Source organism: Passer domesticus, chromosome 1 (assembly GCF_036417665.1).
Source record: "Passer domesticus isolate bPasDom1 chromosome 1, bPasDom1.hap1, whole genome shotgun sequence".
In the NCBI taxonomy this organism is placed as follows: Eukaryota; Metazoa; Chordata; class Aves; order Passeriformes; family Passeridae; genus Passer; species Passer domesticus.
Genome location: NC_087474.1, coordinates 97125462 through 97146920, shown reverse-complemented (window position 1 = coordinate 97146920; position 21459 = coordinate 97125462). Strand labels below are relative to the sequence as shown.

General features: G+C 39.3%; 1 protein-coding gene across 1 annotated transcript; it reads right to left on the bottom strand.

The window, feature by feature from the left end:
* Positions 1–115: 115 nt before the first annotated feature.
* On the bottom strand, positions 116–21183 carry SLC6A19 (solute carrier family 6 member 19). The gene is made up of 12 exons (XM_064430519.1): positions 20856–21183; positions 12561–12701; positions 10973–11110; positions 9897–10078; positions 9024–9134; positions 8165–8277; positions 5764–5892; positions 4848–5004; positions 4513–4717; positions 3829–3988; positions 1376–1538; positions 116–813 (listed from the first exon to the last, which is right to left on the bottom strand). Exons 1-12 carry the CDS (start codon positions 21055–21057, stop codon positions 607–609), a joined length of 1908 nt encoding a protein of 635 aa, XP_064286589.1. The 5' UTR covers positions 21058–21183; the 3' UTR covers positions 116–606.
* Positions 21184–21459: the final 276 nt, after the last annotated feature.

Below are 21459 nucleotides of genomic sequence, written 5' to 3'. Positions count from 1 at the left end.
CCATTGCAAGATTTCCTCTGCTGTCATCAGCAAAAGCAGCACTATCTGCTAGGAACTTGGAAGTTATAGGCAATTTATAAAATATATATAGAATTCTAAACGAATCAAGCTGTCATTCTTATACTTAGAAACGTTTTTATTAAATATTTTAAACTTCTCTATGACACAAATAATATTAGTGGCTTTGTGCAACACAGTGGCATGTAAAGTAAAAACAATTTAATGTGCAAGAGAGGACAGCATTAAGTTACCCTTCATATTGGCCACCCAACCAGAATGATTACACATGGAAGAGTCACTTCATGCACAGTTCATCCCCAAGCACAGGGGATAGAAGCCAGTTTCAAACAAACTGGCTTCAGAACCTGAAAGAGGACAAATTATTTGGCCTGGTGCCCCAATCACTTGCAAATGTCACTTTTTTTGCTTCCAGAAGTCAGGCCATCAACTCTTCACAGTGCATTGCATTGTTACACAAATGTTTACCTGAAAACAGCACATGGTTATCCTTTCATGAAAATAAAACTAACTGCATTCTTAAAAAATATATTTTTTTTTACTTTCCTCACTGACAGGGCATCCTTCCACATTTGAAAAAAAATGGTTTTATGATGAATATTTTAAGTTCCCATTAATGGAGGTCTCAGATGTAGCAATAAGGCCAGCATGATCATTTTTTTTCTGGCAGCGGTTCCTGATGGCTTTGTAGATGGCAAAGGTAGGGATGGTCAAACTGGGCACCCCGGCGAGGATTACAATGACAGCGTACACCCAGGGGGGATATTCAGTCTTCTCTGTTTTGGGGAACTCCTCCTGAAAGAGCAAACAACCAAGTTGTAGAAAGTCATGAGGAGCAAATATCTGGGACCATGCACACATTCAATAATTCAACAGATCAAAAATGTGATCAGAACGCCGGCTGGCCATAATGGCACAACAGTTTGCCAATTCCACAGCAGCTTTCAGCTCAAGGGTTTCCAGCCTCAGCTCTTTGGGGCTTATTTTTACTTTAAAATGATGTAAAGGAAATGGCATGAAATCAGTAAGAGCCAGAAGGGAGACTGGCAGACTGGAACACTTCCTTGGCACAAAAGAAAGTGGGCATGGGGGGCCTGACAGGCCACCAGGGCCTTGTGGCCAATCAGCCTTATTGTGGGAAGGCTGAAATCAAAGGGTGAGGAAGAGATGAAACATCAATAAGAGGGAAGTGAGGTTGCAAAAGAGGAGAAAAGAAAGCAGTCCCATTTCCATGTTTTGTGGCAAGTTTGCTAGAAAACTCTTTCAGATGGAAGATGAATATAACTGACAATGACTCTTACATTAAAGAAGAATACTTAAAATAATTATAAATAAATATTTTGGTTTACACACTTACATAGTTAGGGTCCCAAACACTGTAGAGCAGTTCTTGGTTGACTTTCACCACAAAATAAAAGATAAAGATAACTAACATAATGAGGGGACTGACGAGTCTCCAGGTAACCTGCCAGAAAATGTTGGGCTTGTGTCCAATCATGAACTCAATATCCTTGTTAAACCTAGAAACAAAAAGCAAGAGGTTCAGACTTAAAAGCTGGCCAGGATTAAAGAATGCCTGCTCATAAACAGGAAAATCCAAACTACCCCTTACTGTGGTTCCCAGGAATTTGCTAATGTCAATTTGAGACCAGAATTGACAAGATCAGGAGTTAGACCTTACTGGTTCAAATTAAGGCAAATATCATTGCAAGTCTGGAAAATTATTTTTGGAGATGTACAATCCTGAAGATGTCTGTGAGACATATGTGAAATAACTTCAACAAAAAAGAGTCAGTGCAGATGGGTTTTCCCCAGAACATATTGCAGTATTGCTTCACAATTTTTCGATAAGTATCTCAGTACTGCATAAATTAAAGGGAGTGATACAACATTTAAAAAGAACAAAAGCAAATAGAAGTAATTTAACAATTAGATTACAATATAATGTTTGCCTAATTTGGATATCTATCAGTTTTCTCAGGCTGAATAATGAAACATTTTTTAACTTTACACATTATTAAAAACACCTACATTACGTTATTTGGATTATTCATGGACCTTGCAGCGGTCAGTGGGGAAAAAATATTTCCACAAGAAGAAACAAGCATTGAGAGTGGTAATGTCTGCATCATTCCTGAACCAATTTATGGCTTTGACATATAATGCAGCACCTTGTGCACACATTTCTTAAAAAATAGTTTGGAAATTTGAGATTTCTGCTTTAGTCCTTTTGTCTGGATTTCCTGCATATCCTATGGGAAGAACCCTGAGGGGACTGCTCAGTTGGTCCTTCAACTATGAGCAACACACTGAATCCACTAGAATCTCATTTACTGTGTACATTTATTTTATCTTTTCATCCCTAACTTCTGAGATCTAGGTGTCTTAAAAGGATAAGGAGCCCCATGTCCTGACTGCAGCCTATGTTCAGGTGTAGTTCATGTGTGTCATGGATAACACACATGCTCTCCTTCAAGCAACAGAGAAGTCTTTCTACCAATGACCCTTTCTCAGAGAAAGGTCACAGAAACTCATCAGGAGCAGATAACACCACTTTTGGGCAGCCCTGAAAAGCTTTCTTCTCAAAGAGGGCTACAGTGGTGTGTACTGGCCAGGAACATTAAAATTTGGTATGAGGCTTTTATGTGAATCAAACACAAGCACACACACACCCCTTGCCCCCACTTTATGGACTCAACCCATGCTTGTGTCCTGGGAATTATTTTAATTTTTTTTTTTTGTAAGGAGTTCTGAGACCTTAAAGGGAAGGATAAGTGATCAACATAGCCTTTTCTGTCCTTAACAAATTAAAAGAAGCCTTCTTTCTCAAGGGTACACCATCTAATTTACCTAACCTGATTCATGCTTCCTCAAGTAGCATAAAAGTATGGGAAAATGGGTCACAAGGGCATTCACCCCACTGCCAGGAGCAGCAGCTGAATCTGGCACAAGTTCAAGTAAAACTTGTGGGTGATTGAATTCCCTGTACTTTATTTCACATTTCTTCTGTATTTATTACAAACATGAAGATGTTGAAACTTGATTTATTACATCTGTAGAAAGTTGAGAGGATAATTACTCGCTGCTACAGCTGATAAAGATCTGGATTTATCAGCTAAGAACGTATCTCAGTAGCCTGGATTTGCAAGCTGCTGTAAACTAGTATCTGCAGCCTGCCTGGAGATCCCTTGTTGGACAGCACCATTTAGCACTCCCTGTAAACACTCCTGGGATATAACTCTGCCTTAAACTTTCAGCTCGGTGCCAATGTGCGTGCACTTTGCTTCTGCTAACTAAATGCTTAATGCAATTATCCTGAAGAAGAGTTATTATAAATGTCACCATATTTAAAGGGTAAATTATCTATAGTGGCTCTTATGTAACTGTTGCAAATATCTACATTCTGATGCCTACTTTAAAAAGAAATTATTTGTATTCATATTAATGCACTCCAGGGCTCTTGTTGATGCCTAATATTCTCTTTCAATATCTTAGGGATGTCTTTATTTGAACTAGTTGTTAAAGAGCATTATTTATTTTAACGTATTAATAATATAATACATATTATAATGTATTATAAAGTATTATAATGTATTAATTTCACATAAAAATTCTTAACAAACATGATTTCTTTTCACTGAGAACTCTTTAAAAAAACCTGAAGCATATAAGCAACCCAATTATGGCTGTATAATTTCATTGATTTCTATAACAGAAATTCTGTGCACAGAGATGCAGCAAGATTGTAGCTATACAACAACAATCACTTTATGCATTGATATCAAGTAATGGTTAAGCTGTATTTCATACCTGTCTATTCCATAAATGTAGACGACTGAAAACATCTCACAAAATGCAATTATCAGCAGGGGAATAGAGCCAGCATAACCATCAAATAGACTCAGCCAGTAATTACCAGAATTCAGCACAAAAATGAAAGCTATGAAATAACACACCAAACAAATGAGACCTGTGGGAAAAAACCAAAAACAACAGCACATTTAGGCAAAGAAAGCGAAAGCAAAATGGGAAAGAAAAGTATTTCCCCAGTAGCTGTAAGGCTTAAAAAGTAACTCTTGCAGCCTGAAGGCCACCACTTTTGTTTTTTAATAGCACTCTGGGGAGGCTGGATTCTGTTTCTGTAAAACTCTCCTAACATTACACAGGTGGCAGATGTGGCAAACAAAAAGGGAGAAATCTGAGGAAAGCAAACAGGTGCTCTTCTTCATAGATGATGGGATAATGTTGCTCTGAGAGAAGTCCTGCCTGGGTGAAGGACCCAGGTCCTCCAGCTTCCCAGTGGAGGAGACAGTGGTCATCACGAGCAGCAGAAGGGCAAGCCTAAGGGTGAACAGCTGCCTGCAGGCTCAGAAGGAACCTCACATGAGCTGCCCCATTGGGGAACATGAGAAAATCTTCAGTAGATTATCTGGCAGTCTTAAGACCCTCCCTGGGGAGGGTGGGGAGGTCACTCTTCTCTAAAAATGCACTTACCAGTTACAAGTTCTTTAGGCACTCTTGGGGGTAAAATCTTGAGATCTTGTAAAGGTACAAGCACCCCTTCCATGTTTCCAAACATAGATGACAAACCCAAGCAGAAGAGCATGATGAAGAAGAGAATGGACCACAAAGGTGAGACGGGCATTTTGGTGATGGCTTCAGTGAAGACAATAAAGGCTAGGCCAGTTCCTTCAGCTCCCTGGAGAAGGTTTAGGATCATTAACATCACTCAAATTTACGCTGGTAGTCACTAGACTTGGCAATTAAATAGTTGCTGTGCATTCTTACCATATTTAAGGTATCAATATCTGTTAGGTTGTTAAACTTACATCATTCAGGAAGGTTTCCAGATCACAGGTTTCAAACTTGAGGCTTGCAAAAGTTGCTGGATCAGTCATGTTGCACAGCTGCTGCATTTGTTCAAAGTTATCTTGGGTTACGTTACCTTCTGGCAAATCGAATGCATTCATCAGAGTAAGAATATTTCTGAAAAAGTGAAATGTCAGTAATTTGAAATTATTAATTTGTAAGCATCATCAGGATTCATTTACATAATCAATCACATAATCAATCAATATCAATATATCATTTAAAGTTGGAAAGTCCAGCAGATGTGCACATGCAATTTTCTTTCTTCCAAGGTGAATATAACACCGTCTTTCATGGCATAGATGACTCTAAATGGATGGACACTCTAGCAACCCGTGCAGAATTTAGGTGCCTGTGTTAGCATTGCAGACTAAACACCAGACCCCAGAGTGGGTGGCTTATGGCAATGTCTGAGCTGTCTGCAGCTGTGAATCATGCAGTTTCATGGTTGAATGTGGAGGAACCAGACTGGAAACCACAGAGTCTGACTGCCCGGGTAAAATGAGGCACCTCTGATGAGACCTAAGCTTTTGAGCTCTCCAGGAGGAAACCTAAACATGGAGCTAACACAGGAACCAGGGAATACTACATTTACGCCATATGTCAGCATGGAGAATAAGGTAAAATATAGTTGCTTATGCAACATTTATGTAGAAAATAAGGTGACTTAAACAATTATCACTTTCTATGGGATTTCCTCTACAAGATTCCATCTTTTTATAAGTAATGAGTGGTTCTGATGCCATCTGAGTCAAGAGCTGCAATTATTCAGAAATTATAAATCCATTGTCAGGATGGATTTATAACAGCTAACAGAGCTGCCTCAGCCAAACAAACACTTGCATATTCTGTGGGGTTTTTTCCCCAATAACTCACTTGTCAAAGCAGTCATCATATCTTGCTGTGGCTCTGAATCCAATGATGGAGTATATGACAGTGGCGGCATAGATGGATGTGAAACCATTGATCACTGAAACGATCAAAGCATCTTTCTCACAGTTGTTGCTGCAATTCAAAGAGAAGAAACAATGGATGTCAATCACATTCCTAAAATAAATAGTAAAACTGGCTACCAACCCTAAGAAAAAAATAGTCTAGGATGCATAGGTACATCAGTGAACCCTCTAAAAGTACACAAGTAGTGCTGTTAGATTTAGTAAATTAAAACTTGGTGCCTTAAGCAATTTAATAGCTATGGGGTTAGTTTCTTTGGGTGTTTTTTTTTCCTTTTCAAATAATCGTATTCATAAGGAATACTTGCCTGAGCTGTTTTCATGTTTTCTCATGGGAAGTAAAGGATGAGGGGCAAAAAAGCCCCCTCCCTTTCAGGCTTGTCATGGATGTGTGCAGAAATATGTTGCCATGGGCTTCACTGCTGGTGTATTTTGTTGCAAGGTGGAAAGGTTTGGGCTTGAATTCAAATACTCAGACACGAAAAGTGAGCACAAGTTCACTTTTCATAGCACTTAGTTACGGTGAAGTTGCAGTAGCCAAGAGCACTTGGGAACAGTTTTGTTTGACTGTTGAACAAAAGACAGTTCCAAATATTCCCAATTTTTGGAAGAACAAAGTAATGTTATGCTGAAAAAAAGATGGGACAGAAAAACTCTTTGTAGAAATGCCTCTGTTGCAGGCACTTCTGCCAATGTGCCTGTGCTAATGCAAAGAATTTGCAGAGCCAGAAACAGACTTTCATCCAAGGGACAAGATAAAATATCAATATTAAGTTAGTTAATCATTGTAAGAGAAGGCTGTAAAACTGTAGATAATTCATTTCTCCTGGGCAAGAGAGGGGTATTGAGAAAAACTTGATGTCATATTTAATTTTCTGGACATGTTCAAGAGGAGAGACAAGCTTGTCCAACCAAGACCTATCACATTGTGTTCTTTCCCCATTTATAGCATTGCAAATAGGCATCTGCTGGATGTTGGGCATTGAATGGAAATTCCTTGCTGTAGTCTTGTGTCAGTTTTTGCAACGTAACATGCAATTCTCAATGACAGGCTTGAAAAACATTTCTTCCTTTTAGAGAAAGTCAGATGATCAAGCCCCTTCTCATTACGAATTAGTGAATCCTTGACAGCATCGAAACCTTATTGTATTTTCTGATGTTTTTGTACTCCCAAACCATCCAGGGGCAGACTCACTGACACCTGGTCCAGCTGATGCTGGATTGCAGGTGGCCCAACATCTCAGTGTAACACTGTGGAATTTGCATGGGGATTTTTTTACTTATATTCCTTGGGAGTTTGGTGACTTTGTTCAGTTCCCTCCTTAAGTCATGAATCATTGAGCACTGAATGAACATGGCCTGAATGCAACTTTCCCATGTGTTGGAAAACCCAGAGGACACTGCTCCTTTTCTTTGTGTCTCCTGGAAAGGTTCATGCTCCCAGTTCTGACCCCATGGCCGTGGGAATTGGCTTGGATCTTAAGCAGGGCTTGACACCTCACACTGAGACTTGCAGGCATCAAAAATTCCAGATCTTTTCAAAAACACCTGAAATCAAAAGTGGTGGCAAGGAACTTCCTCAGTGACTGAAATGCTGCTGTGGTGTAATTGAATCCAAGCCAAAGCTGAAACACAAATTTCTGAATGCATGACCAAACCACATATCCAAAACTTAATTCAGTTTATCAAAAATATTACATTTAGCTAATGCCAGACAGTTTTCCTTTCAGGAGTTCTGAAGGAATGGCAGGCACCAAGAGGCATTGGTGGTTGCTGCAATATTTTATGAGGGAGAGTGTAGAATATAGCACTGCATCATAATTTGCAGACTGGGTCAGTCTCTGGGTGATGGGATTTTTCACTTCCTGGCCCCAAAGCATACTATAAAGAAATTGAATTTAAAATTCAAGATTAGATATATCTCTTCATTGCAAAGCTAAAATTTTGGACCTTGTTCTGTGAATTTATTTGAAGTATGTGCTTTGCCGCCTGCTCTGAGACCAAAGGCATCACCATGCACTGAGCATGAGTTTGACTGAGTTTACACTGAGTTTCCACAGAGGAAACTCCTGCTCATCAGCTGCTGCTGGGCAGCCAGTATCCTTCTTCTTATCCTGCATCACCACATCTTTCTCTAGGAAATCAGCCTAGGGACCTGAAATCTTGGTTTGGCAGAGCTAGGAGCAGTCAGAGGGGAGGCACCTTACGTGTCTGAGGGGAGGCTGTCCCAGTCCCACATAGCACAACAGCAGGGCAAAATAGAGATGTTTTATTTGAAACAATGAAATATTAATGTAAAATCTGGATTTTGCCTGGCTACTTACTGAACAGAGTTGTAACTGGAGAATGAAATGAGGCCTCCAAAAGCCAGGGAGAAGGAGTAAAACACCTGAGCTCCTGCATCCAGCCACGTCACGGGGTTCGCCAGCTCACTAACCTGAGGCATCAGAGACACAGCTTTAAGCACATCCAACATCGCTATTTGAACTGAATATGAGACATTTAAAACAACAATTAAAGCAAGAACATTAACCATGCAACACTCACTGTTCTTGAAGAAATTCAACAAATAGGTCAACATTTTTGTCAAACTAACAATTTTTTATAAAAGAAAACCTATCTGAAGTTTTTATGTAAGTATTTTGAAAACTGATTTAAAAAATGCTTTGCATAGCTGACAGCTACCATGCCTGTTTTCAGAAAAGGTGTTCATTACTTAGCATTCATAATGATCATTCAGAGATCTGCTTATGGAAAATGATCCCTCTTTTAATTTTGTTTAAATGCTGTTGTATAACTAAACCATTCTCTTAGGGTTTTTTGTTTATATGGCAATTAGGTGGGTTCTACTTCCAAATACATGATTTATGCCTTAAATTTAAGCTGGTTCTTAGGTAGAATACAGGAAAATAAACCAAGCCAAATAAATGACAACCCCACTGCTCTGTGATGATCATTCAACTCATTAGAACAGCTTTTGATGGAGGATGGAGAGAAAATATTTGTGTATATGTACACTTGCTATATCCAATGCAGAGGATTCACCTCACAAAATCAAGATTTTTTAAGGTGCCTGAGGGATAGTTAGAAAAGCACCATTGGGGAGGACTGATTTTCAATCAGTTGTTAATTACAGAGGACTACACCATGTTTCACTGAGCAATGACCCAAGCAGTGGCTTACATTAGGGGTGAAGAGATACACAATTCCATTGGTAGATCCCTTCAGCGTCAAGCCGCGGATCAGGAAAATGGTAAGCACCAAGTACGGGAGGGTTGATGTCACATACACAGCCTGCACCAAAACAAAAATGTAAATAAACCACTCAAATGAAACAAAACACTTGGATTTTTTTAAAAACTGAAGAAAATAGGGAAATAATCAAGGTTTGCTCATTAACAATAATGGCAAGTTTTGAGTCACAATTAGCATACTACAGTAATAAATGTTCAATGAAATAGTATTTGTGGTACATTTGGATAATAAATACTTTTTTAGCAATAGTAGCCTATTTAAGAGAAATTGTCATTGTTGAAATTCAACTCAGATCATTCAAAAGCAGCATCAAAAATAATGTACACCCTGAGACCAGACTAATGCAAGGATGGACTCTCAGGACTTTGCTGGGAAAAAGAAAGTTGGTCACTCTTTTGTAGAGATAATATTTTCATAAACCCAAATTAATCTGTATAGGTATGTTTTGAGGAGAACAGCCATAATAAAAAGAGAGTCCCTTAATCTTGCATTAAAGATTAATATTAGTGTTAAAGTGATAATACCTAAAAATATGTTACTAGGACCTGTAAGGACAAAGAAGAAGCAGGAAGACTCACAAAATGTTGGTCACAAAAATCTCCACATAAATTAAATCACGTCAGATTCCATTTCATTCACCTTCATTCTTCAAAAAGCAGTCCCAGTGATTACACAACATTGTGGACATGCTTTCACTCAAAAACCAGACAGCTTCTACAGCATTATTAATTCTGTATAAATAAGGGATCACAACAGCATGATTAATATAGTCTCATTAGAAGTTCCCCCAAGACACAGTACCTTTCCTGTTGTTTCAATGCCTCTGATTGTGCACACGTACAGCACACCCCATGCACATGTTAAACACAGCAGTAGCCACCACTGGATACTGCCAGAATCCTCAATGGAGGTGGAGATGTTCAGTGTTTCTCTGTACCAGAAGTAATCTACAGGAGAGCTCTTGGCACACTCTTCTACATAATCTGTAACCACAAAATGGTTGTCATTCTGTATGTCTTTTATTTACCTGGAAAAAAAGGAAGCTAAATAATTAACATCAGTGTTTTAAATTTTTCCACTTAATGCCAGTGGATTTGTTGTTGGTAAATTTTCAGATTTTTGGAGGCTAGTTTCATGACAAAAGGAGAGATTTGAAGGACATTCAACAGGTATGTTAATACATTGGCTCTTCCCCTCCTACACCTCCTTCAGCAATATTTTTTCTTCTGTTCTGTGGGGCAGTGTTCAAGGTCTTGTCAGCTCAAGTTGAATCCCCAGCTCCCTGCACTGTGCAATATTCAGCCCTGGCCTGCCCTTGTATGAGGCTTCCCATGCTTGTTCTGGGAGGAGAGGGGCAGAGCACTCTGAGCAGCTGTGCACAGACCAGCAGCAAAACCTGCTTCACACAGTGTCATGCAGGGCTGGCTGTGGAGAACAAAGCTGCTGTCACCAAGCGGTCTCCAAGGAGCTCTAGGCTTCCCACCACTGAGAGGTGCAGGTGTTTCAAATGGATTATGCTTTTTTTTTTTTTTCCTTTTCAGTGTGCTAATGGAGGGCTGTTGAAGAGATGGATGAAAGGCATTGCTTAAATCTGGAAAATGTTAATGTTTATACTAGATCTGCACTTAGTGGATATTCTGTATATGAACACATCTGTCAAAATCTACCACGAAATTTTATAAAAGAAACCAAAATTTGCCTCAAAGACTAAGTGCTGGCCACATTTTATTTAATGTGAATTTAAGTATCTAATAGTGCAATGTGCCTGACAGGACTGCCATGCCTTACTGCTATTTCACAGAAAGGCTCACTTATAGTAACTGTTAGAAACATAAATGTGTGCTGTGCAACAAAATAGAATATTTTATAAAATATACCTGTTCTGTTGTCATTGAGAGGACAGTTATTCCATGGCAGGGGTTCTTGGAAGGAGTTGAAGAAATACCACATCACCCAGGCAATAATAGTATTATAATATAAGCCCACCAGGAAAGACACAAACATTGATGCTATGCCTGAAAAAAAAAAAAAATCAGAACACTGTGTAAATTGCAACACTTTTGTCTTCAAGATATAACAAAGTACATGGTAGCAAACTCAACCTTTCCCTCCTCATTTTGGATGGAACAAATCTGCCACATTTTGGATGTAGATTTGTCACTGTGAATTTTTTGCCTAAAGGTTGGACAGGTGAGTCCTATGTAGAGTTACATCCTAAAAGCTCTTTGAGACTGAAGGTGATGCCCACTTAGGAGCCAACTTTATGAGAGGACTAATTCCCTACAGACACCACACAATCCTGTTCACAGCCTTGCCAGCTGATATCCAGGAAGTTTGGGATGCTGGACGCATGTAAAGCTCAACTGACTTGGGATTTTGGTTAAATGAGACTGAAATATCTCCTTCTTCCACAATGTCCCTGCAAAGTCAGCAGAGCTTGTGTTGCACAGGATGGACAGCTGCCAGGAGGCACAGTCTGTGACCAGGTACAGAATTCATGCTGGTATCTCTCTTCCTCTGCCTGTTCCCAAGTAATCAACCCCTGATGACTTCTCTGGCAGACAGTAAATGCTAATCATTAGCTCCTGAGAGCTCCTACGTTCTAAAGAATCTTGAAAAATTCCAGATGCAATGAACAATTATCTTTCGTAACTGATTTACAAATGCAGTGGATGCCAAAGCAGTCCCGTTTCTTCCCTTTCAAGTGTGTAGTTGAGGTTGGAAGGGATCTCTGGAGGTCACCTGGTCCAACCCCCTGCTCCAGCCTGGCCACACAAAGTTGCTTGCCCAGGACCATGTCCAGGAAGGGTTTGAGTATCTCTGAGGCTGGAGACCCCAGAGCCTCCCTGGACACTCTCACCGTGTTTCCTGATGTTCAGAGGCACCTCCTGTGTTTCCTGTGTAAGGAGGCAGCTGTGGAGATTTTTATGTTGTGTGCATAATGCTGCTTTTACAACATTTTCAAATGGACTGTTTGAATACTCAGAAGTTTGGTACAGTGGTGAAGAAGTATTTTCTGCAAACTACTGTTTCTATGGCTTATGGAATGACAACTCTCAGGTGCAAAAAAAAAAAAAAAAAATTAGGTGGAGCTGAGGTGTATCAGATAAAGATTCAACTAATATTTATCCACAGAACAGTTACAGAACAATTTTTGGCGCTCCTAAAGATTTATCCTAATGGTAAAAACAGCCAGTATGGATAATACAGGGAATATCTCTGAGGCTGAAATTGATCTCAGAATAGAGAAAGGTTTTAACAGGACCCAGGGTACTTGGGAATGTGAATACAAAATTGTCATTGTGCTTCATCATTATTAGTTTGACCTATCAATGGAGAGTTAGGAAGAGGAAAACGAATAGATCCTGAAATCTCTTGTGGCACATGAGAATTAAACCCAGTAGATTTGTTTTTCAGATCATCAGTTCAGAGACTTGTGCTTTCTCAGGCAGCTTTTTGACTTACCAACCCCTTTCAGGGTAGGGTGGATAGAACTCCATACTCCCACACTGCCTTTCCTCAGCCTTTGACCAATGGCAAACTCAAGATGAAGCAGGGGGATGCCCTCCAGGACTAGCAAAATCAGGAAAGGGATCATGAAAGCTCCTGGAATAGATAAGAGAAATAATGATTTCAATCAGTGAAGTACTAAAACAAAACAAAAACATTTGTTTTGTGAGACATTGACATGGTAAGAAACCTGTAAGCATCTTTGGAAACCCTTCCCTGTTTTCTGAGCAATGCTTTTCCTGATTGCCCAGACAGGGCACTCAGTTACATGTGTAGTTTCAGGCAGGAATCCTTATTCTACCCAAGTGACACACAGAAATTATACACTCTCAAGGTTAAAATTTGAAAAAGCCACCTTTGTATTGCAAGTGGAGGAAAGGTAGCTACTCTCCTGGAATGACTTCCTTTTTTTTTCCTGTGAAAATTTATGGTTTTATAGCTGTGACTCATGCAAAGTCTATGAAATAGTTGAATGAACTAAGCAAAGTACCCCTAAATATTTGGCAGGAGCCTTCGGCTGTCTGCCTGAAACAACAATAAATTCTTGGCATCTGTTTCCAAAAATGTTCTTGTTTTATTAGAAGACATCTGAAGTACAGGGTTCAAACCCTGTTAATGATGATAAAGTTGGTTAGTATAGGACAAATATTCTTAACTAATTTTTTTCCTGAACAAGGTGTACCTTGGATATGGGAGGTAACACAGAACACCACACTGCACTGTAAAAGTGCAGAGTCAAATGCTTGAATATTGCTACATGTTAGAATTATGGTTATCTGTCATTACAAAATGGCTTTATCTTCCTAATCTAAATAGGAGTAATTAATCTGAAAGCAATGAAAAGAATGCAGACCAGAATGTTAAAGGTTCAGATCTGGGTATTTACTGACTTTCTCTTCATGTGTGCAATGAAAATCAGATAGCAAGTGAAAGAGGAAATCTGAAGAAAGAAAACCATTTCAGAAACTGAAATTTACTTCCTGGGGATTCCAAGCTATCAAGAAAGCTGATGAGCTATGAGCACACAACACACCTTTTTAGTTTTTCCTTTCTTATTTTTGTGTGTGTGCAAAGACAGTCATGGGACCCCTTCATCTGACTGCTCTGTCATAGATTTGTTATACTTAAAGACTTCTTCAACAGCATCTTATTAAAGGGAACTCTATAAGCATCTGGAGGAAATCCCCTGAGGCTGATAGAACACTTTGCCATGTCCATCATAGAAGATGGTTCAAATCTGAGGGTCCTGCAGCAAATTTTACACACTGTGCTGTGGACAGGGAGAGCTGTGGTGTTGGGACTGTGCTGCTGAGGAATCTCCCTGTCTTGGAGGGAAAGCCATGTTTGCCCAGACTGCTAGAGCTGTGTGAGTGGAGGTGAACTGTGCACTTTAGATTAGTGAGAAAAAATGGATCCTAAATCAGAATATCAGTCTGCCTGCTGTCTGCAGAAAGCAAAAGGTTCAGACTACCTTTGAATGCTTTCTAACACTGCTTAGAAGCAGCCTGATCTTCTCCCCCTTCTGCCAACAGAGATGATAGCTATCAAAAAAGATTTTTCTTTGACAGGTATGATAAGGAGCAATAGTTTGAAAAGAGTATAAGGGTTGTACATTTCCTTCTTCAATGAGATCTTGACCAGGGACATAATTTCTAATCAAGTCCTCAAGTGAACTTCTGTGACCTGATCAAAAAAGGTGATGTGTCTCCATTAGGAGCACCTCAGCTGAACTAACTGCCAGCCCATGCTTAAGTATTGAGGCGTGATGTAAAATCACTGCAAACTGAGTTCCAAAGGGTGACAAGGACTTATCCTCAGTGCAAATGGGGAGTGTTTGGATCAGGTAGCTGTACAGATCCATCTTCTGGTCTTAACTGTTACCATTGCTCAAGAAGGGCTTTATCAGAGAGAATTGAGAGTGTGGTATAGCAGAGACCCATATGGCATCCGAAACAGCAGGTAACAAAAGGTCCAGATGAGGCATCCACACAAACTCTGCAGGGTCAGGTTTCAGACTCTTATGAGGTGTCTTGCTTGAGGCAGAGAGAATACTCTGGAATTTAAAACTGCTGGTATAAACACAATGATTGTGTCCTTCTCTGATCTTACCCTCATGAGAGCTCCTGGCCAGAGTGTGACACAAGGGAAACTGTGTCAGGCTGACATGGGCTGCAGCACAGGGCACATTTATGGCTGCTTGCACTTCCAGGCACTGGTAAGTAACTCTGTCTTTGTGAAAGGCCAGACTCCATGTGTGGAGGTTGTCCCACTGAGCCTCCCATTAGGATGGGTTCCCTCCCATCAGGAAAGGAAGCCATCAGGATGTAAGGGGATGGAATGCAAGAATGAGGAAGCTCTCATTGCATACACTGCAAAAATCTTGCTTACTAAGAAAACAAAAGTAAAACAGTTATGAGAAGTGTTATTCACTGAAAGAGGGTGGAGAATCAGCAGAAAACAAACCATTTGAAGCCAAATTTGCATATACTGCATGTCTTATCAGATGAACAGGGGCCCTTACGTGCACACCACTGCATGTTCCAGCACAGCTAAGGAAGTCCATAAAGAGAAAATGGGACGAGCCTTTAGAAACTGAAAGGACAGACAGTAATTTCTTTGCAGTGACTGAGTCTGACACAGTTTCAGTGAGTCCTAGAACTTCTGCCAACATGGGCAAAACCTTTGCACTGTCAGCAGTGATGGCAGGCACAGGTGGATGAGGAGTCCATTGCCATTTCAGGTGACAGTCAACAAAGCATGCAGAGAGGGCTGCCCTGCTATATCTCACACTAGTAGCTCCTGCAGTCAGTAAATTTGTAGAAGTCCCTAGAATGGTGGGAAACAGAAAAAAGAACCTTGTTTTGTAAGAAATTCTAGGTACTCAAAAATTGGAATAAGCCCTATATGTTTCACAGGTTTCTGTCATGAAAAGACAGTCAGAAAGACCTGAGTCAGGAATTGCCTGCTTTAGCACTGACACCATTTGTAACAATATCTCAACTAAGACCACAATGCTAAATTTAAATCTGCAACTAGGGCAGCTCACTTTCCTCAAAACTAGGGTGGATCATCATAGTTCTCTCTTTCCTGGCATGACAAAATAGCCACTTTTCTCCAAAGTGAGGCAGCAGCAGCCTGAGGCTCCTAGATCTACCACAGAGCTGCTCCACACTAATGCAAGGCTGCTCTTGCAAGGACTAAATGGTCTCCTGAGAAGGGGATGTAGCTGAGATGGGAGAAGTGAGGAAGAAAATAAATGAGATACTCTTCTCCTTAGAGATGTCCACATAATCCTTTTCCTGAGGAGATAGACTGACACAGAGAAACAGTCAGCAAAGTTGGAAATTTAGCAAACATCTCTACAAATAAATAATAATGAGTCCTTCTAACTAAGACTAACAAAAAGTATGTCTCAGTTTTTCTTCTGGCTTTCCTCTGAAAGGTTTTCAGTTTGTCAGTCTACATTTTTACAGTAGTAACTATGTTTTAATGCAAGAAAAATGAACCACACTGATTTTAAAAATTGATAACTTTTTGGTAAGAAGGAATTTTGTGTGTGGCTAAATGATATCCTATATAGAAGTCAGACAATACCACGTCTGTACAGCTGCCTTTGGCTACTGGCTTCAATAAAAATATCTTTTCTGGTGCACTAATCACTTTTCAGTGATTAGTCATTCACCCTGATGTGTGGCACATGCCACAAAGGACTCAGCATTTTGAATAGCATTTTATGTATTTGAAACTACCAATATTTAGCTGTAGGAATATTGTTGTATTTTCAAGAGAAATAAAATTATAGCTCTCAATGATATATGACACTTCTTTTCTCTTTCTTGGGTTCTTTGGTTTCCAGGGTTCAATTCTAGCAGCCAACTCAAAAATCCATCTCTGCTGCATTTTTCCTTTCTCTCAACTTCTCCCCAACCTTTCTGAAAGAAGCTATAATGGAAAAATAATAACTTGGCTTGGCAAAGCTGCCATATAGAATCATAGAGTCATTATACTTGGAAAAGACAAGATCTAAGATCTTGGAGTCCAAGCACTAACCACAGTGCTCACCACTATACCCTGTCCCCAGGTGCCACACCCACACACCTTTAAAACAGTTTCAGGTTCACATGGGACACAAAAAAATAAACAAATACTTTTTAAGCTGCCACAATTTTATGATCCAACAAATGGACCAATGATCTGAAAACAGACACTGTATGTAGGTACACAAACAATGATCGATATTCTAGTCTGAAAACCTTACAACTGAGATAGTAGATTCTCGTCCTGTTTCAATACTGTATTTCAAAACAAATAATATTTGGTTTGAATATCTGTACAGATGTTATTTCCTCTCTAATCTAAGAGCTTCTTATGTCAAATTGAAAAAAAATCATTATTGCTTGCACATAGTTCATCACAAAGGGAAGGCAGGCAGACTTCAGATGGAGTTGTTTCACTACACCAACATATTCTTAGACCTCAACTCTAGCAACATGTTGTTTCATCAACTGCTAAGTGAGGAATTGCTGTCCCTTCTTTCCGTGTGCCATGCAGAGAGATAAAAAACTTCTCCCTCACGCAGTGGCAAGGTTTCCATATGTGAGCTGAAGAGTTAGAGACTTTTTTTAAATCAATGGTTTAAACATTAAATATGCATTCTCTTTTTTATAATGGTCATCAGGGATAAAATGAAAATGTTTAACAGTTGATTAAATGACATGTTGCTCAATAAAGATTAAACAAAAGCTATGAGCAATGTCAGAGACAGCTATCAAATGAAGGGAAATTTCAATCTCATTAAGCTGCTGAAATCACTGAGGCAAACACCACACCTTTTACATTGTGTGCATATTGAACTCTATTTCGCCTTTGGCAATGATGGATTTGACAACTTTTAAGACATTAAAGGATAAAATGTGCTTTGCTCTACTAAATTTCACTGGAGTAAATATTCCATTTTAAAAAAATAGGAACTCATTATCTATGACAACAAAAGTAAGCAAACTATGTAACCAACAATTTATTTTTGTGTATTTGGGTATCTCAGTGTGAAAACACTATCATAGTGCTGTGCTTAGGAAGAAACAGCTCTTAAATAATTCCAGATTTAAGTTCAACATCTGAAAATAAGCATTACCTATAAACTCAGTGTTACTAACTAACTTCACTTTCTCTGCAGATAATTTGCAGAGAAAAAATCCATCTTTTTGAAGTCTAAGTACCACACAAGGGTAAATTTTATGCTTTACTGTAGTCCATTTATGTTTCATAAGGGATGTAACATGTACAACCACTGGCTCACGAAGCAGGCAAACATCCAGCCTCATTCAGGAGTGCCCTTGGCTGAAATACTCTCCCCACCATTGCTACCAGAACTCACCCATCCAAAATGATCCAAACATTCATCCATATAACTCATAGTCAAAAAGAAAGAAGTTAAGATAACAAAGCTAATCTTTAGAAATTAGAAACAATTTTCAGGAGACAATGTAACCTTGATTCTGCACATACCTAATATCTGATATGTGGTCACACGGGACTTTTTCACATCCACTGCAGATATTTCCTGCACAAAATATAGCTGGTTGGTTTGGTTTTGGGTTTGTTTTTTTTAATTTAATCTCTTAACTGGCAACCATAATCCACCAGCTTTAGGACTCTAAAATAATCACTCCAGTAACAATCCAAGGAGTAACATAATCCCTTTTTCCAGTGGGAGAGCAGGAGCAGGGATTCCTGGTGCTCTGCGCTCTGGATTCAGTAGAGACATATCTTGAAGATGCAAATTATGAGGACAAACACCACCCACAATAAAGGCACTTGAACTACTGGAGCAGAATGGAGTTTCGTCAGTGAACTCATGTTTGCTTTCTAGTGAATAATTTGGAAAAAGGTGCATAATGTTACAGTTTTACCCTGCTGTTATAGAGGCACATCTGTGTCCCTGAGTGGACCACACAAATCCAAAGATGAGTGAATCATCTTGGCCACCATGTTGAGGGGCAAAGACTAAGGCAAAGGTCACCCAAAATGCCTAGAAATAGCAATTCCAGTTGGATGTAGGTGAAGCTGGTTAGAGGGAGCACAACTGAGTCTGGATGTCACACACAGTGACCACCACAAGCATCCTATTCTGGAGTGGTTTTATGGTGTCAGGGAGTTTCCTTCAGCAATTCCCAGATGTTGCAGTGCTGCCTCTACTGGGTGCTTGGTATGCTGTGAACACGGCTGAATGGGAAATAGAGATGCAGGAGCCACAAAAGCTCATGAGGCAGAAATTGTCTCAACACCAAAATATCTTCAGAAATGAGAACTTTGAGATCTGTTTTTACAATACAAATAATCACATGTTCAAATTCAAAGGCATTCATCCAAAAAGCAGCTGATTTAAGGGAGAAGTTTGAGAACAGAAACTGTATTGGGAGAAGGACAGTGGTGGCAAGAGCTGGGTTTAAACCTACCATGAGAGGCTGAGGTGCACTGTACAGCAGAGGAGCAGGAGGAGAGATTGCACAAAAGCTCTCCATCCTTATGTGTGATGAAATTAGGGAATCCTTTCTAAGAAGTCACAGGAAGGCATTACTTGAGTTTATTGATATGAGTCACAGCATTTGGTGCTGTGCAGAAGAATATTAGAGAAGGTAGCAAGTCTAGCTAGAAGGACACTGTGTATTAGCTTATAATTCCTTTGCTGTGTGGTCCCTTTCAAGTTCTGCCTAAAATTTGAGTGAGAGAATCCCAGGGGAAAAAGAAACCAGGATTAACTACTGTCAGTGTTCCTGACAGTGTTTCCTGAGAAAGAACAACTTACAGGATGATGAGAAAAAAAGCTAATTGCTGCCAGAGGACTGACACACACACACAAGCAATTAATAAATCTTCACTGACATCAGTGATAAAACCATGATCCATACCAAGTTCTTTGCACTTGTTGGGTTCTTGCTTTTCAGCTGCATTTCACATGACTAGAACACAGGGGAAATAAAGACCAAAAAGCAAGCAAGTGCCTATAAATGTATCCTGGAAAACAGGGCATGTCCACTTTCTAAAACTAAGTTTAAAGACCTGAGAAGTCAATGAGTGCCATCAGTTCTGGATATATACATCCACTTTTTTCAAATTAAAAATGTCAAATATAGAAATGCTTCTGATTGTCTGTGTGCTGTAATTTTTTGCTACAAGATCTGACTCTGCTGCAAATAACCTCCAGTTTGCAAAGCAAACTTTAAATATCAGCCCATATTAGAGAAATCTTAATGACAAAAGCATCTCTTCTTGCAACTGTTGTTGCACGTGTTGTTACATGTCCCTGAGTCTGTGTGAGCAATTCCCCACAGAGCCCTCAGTTGTCCCTACTCTAACAAGGAAAGCAATTTTTAAATATCTCACCATGTACAAGTAAAAGAATATTACTTTGAAATACGTTCCTTAAGCCAATATTTTTCTTTCAAAACCAAATATTACAAAGGAACAAATACATTTTACACATATCCCAGAGAGAAAAATGACAATAACCAGATAGCAGGCAAAAAAGTCAGAAAGAAAATGAAAAATGTATGTTGTTGTATAATATTTAAGCAAAATGGTTCAGCTCGAAGTTACCTTTCAAAACAAACAGCAACAGAAAATAACATTTCTAATGTGGTCATTCAGTCCTTACCTAAACCTTAAGGAGTTCCATTAAATTATGCAGTAAATAATATATGCATGGATTTTAAATTCTTAATAACACCAACTGCTAAAAAAATATTTTTAATGTTAACTTCATTCATGCTGTCAATCCTAGCACAAATTATACAAACACTGACTCTACAGGTGATACATGGATCAGTCCAAGCCCAATGAAAAACCTATTATAAAAAGATCATTTGGTATCATGAGCAGAATCACAGTCCCAAGTAGTTTATTAATATTTTAAATATATGCTATATATATGTATGTATGGAAAGTAACATTGGGTTTAGATTGAGAAACTAAACTATGTACATGACAGTGGAAGATTCACTTGTTCAGTCCTGTGTCCTGAAATAAAAACAGACCCTTCTTTTTCTTCCATCAGTAGTGGAAGAAAGAGACTCCAGTGTGTGATCATGACCTGTGAAATTACCTTCTCTGTTATGCAGTTCTTCTAGAGAGATATCACTGTTCTCACAGGACCTGAACAGTTCTAAACATATTCCATTATCTGCTTACCAAAAGAGAGATTTAACCTGGTTTATACCCAAAGTTAGTTAAGATGTGTTAAGGACATACCTCCTCCATGGCTCTGGCAGAGATACGGGAACCTCCAGACATTTCCTAAGCCCACACAAAACCCTACACACGTCAGCATATACTGTGCCTTGTTGTCCCATTTTGGTCTGGAGTCTGCCTCTTCTTTCTCAAGGACTTCAAGTTCAGCATGGGAAGGTATCCTGTCCTCCAGGCCAGGATTGGGCAGCTTCAGCTTTACCATGTTTTAAATTTCGTGCCTGAAAGTGCTGCCAGTGAGGGGTAATGAGAAAGGCAGCTTGTCAGAACCCTGCTCAAAAAGAGAGCATCTATTTGCTGTCTTCAGCTATATATGCTGAACCTTTGGCACTGGACTTGTAAGTGCAGGCTTGTGGTAAAAAGAAGCGTCAGCAAATCATTCAATTGACCAAGTCAGCTCTGACACTTATTAATGCTTTATCTGCCAAGGTTTTATGGAACAGTCTGTTCATCCAGTAGAATACATTGATTTCAGCTAATGTAATTCAGGAGATAATTTGGCTATAAACCCTAATCACCTATAAGGATATGTAACACCCCTTGCCACTCCCCTGTTTAAACTCACTTAAATACAAATATAGCCCTAGCAAATGAGGAATAGTAGGAT

What these genes read in the sequence shown, in the direction of transcription:
- SLC6A19 (XM_064430519.1), bottom strand. Translation starts at nt 21,057, where the DNA reads ATGGTAAAGCTGAAGCTGCCCAATCCTGGCCTGGAGGACAGGATACCT. An exon ending in CCCTACCCTGAAAGGGGTTG is followed by an intron (nt 11,111 to 12,560) that starts GTAAGTCAAAAA and finishes TTTTTTTTTCAG; the next exon opens with GCATAGCATCAATGTTTGTG. An exon ending in GTGTTTGGGACCCTAACTAT is followed by an intron (nt 814 to 1,375) that starts GTAAGTGTGTAA and finishes TTGCTCTTTCAG; the next exon opens with GAGGAGTTCCCCAAAACAGA.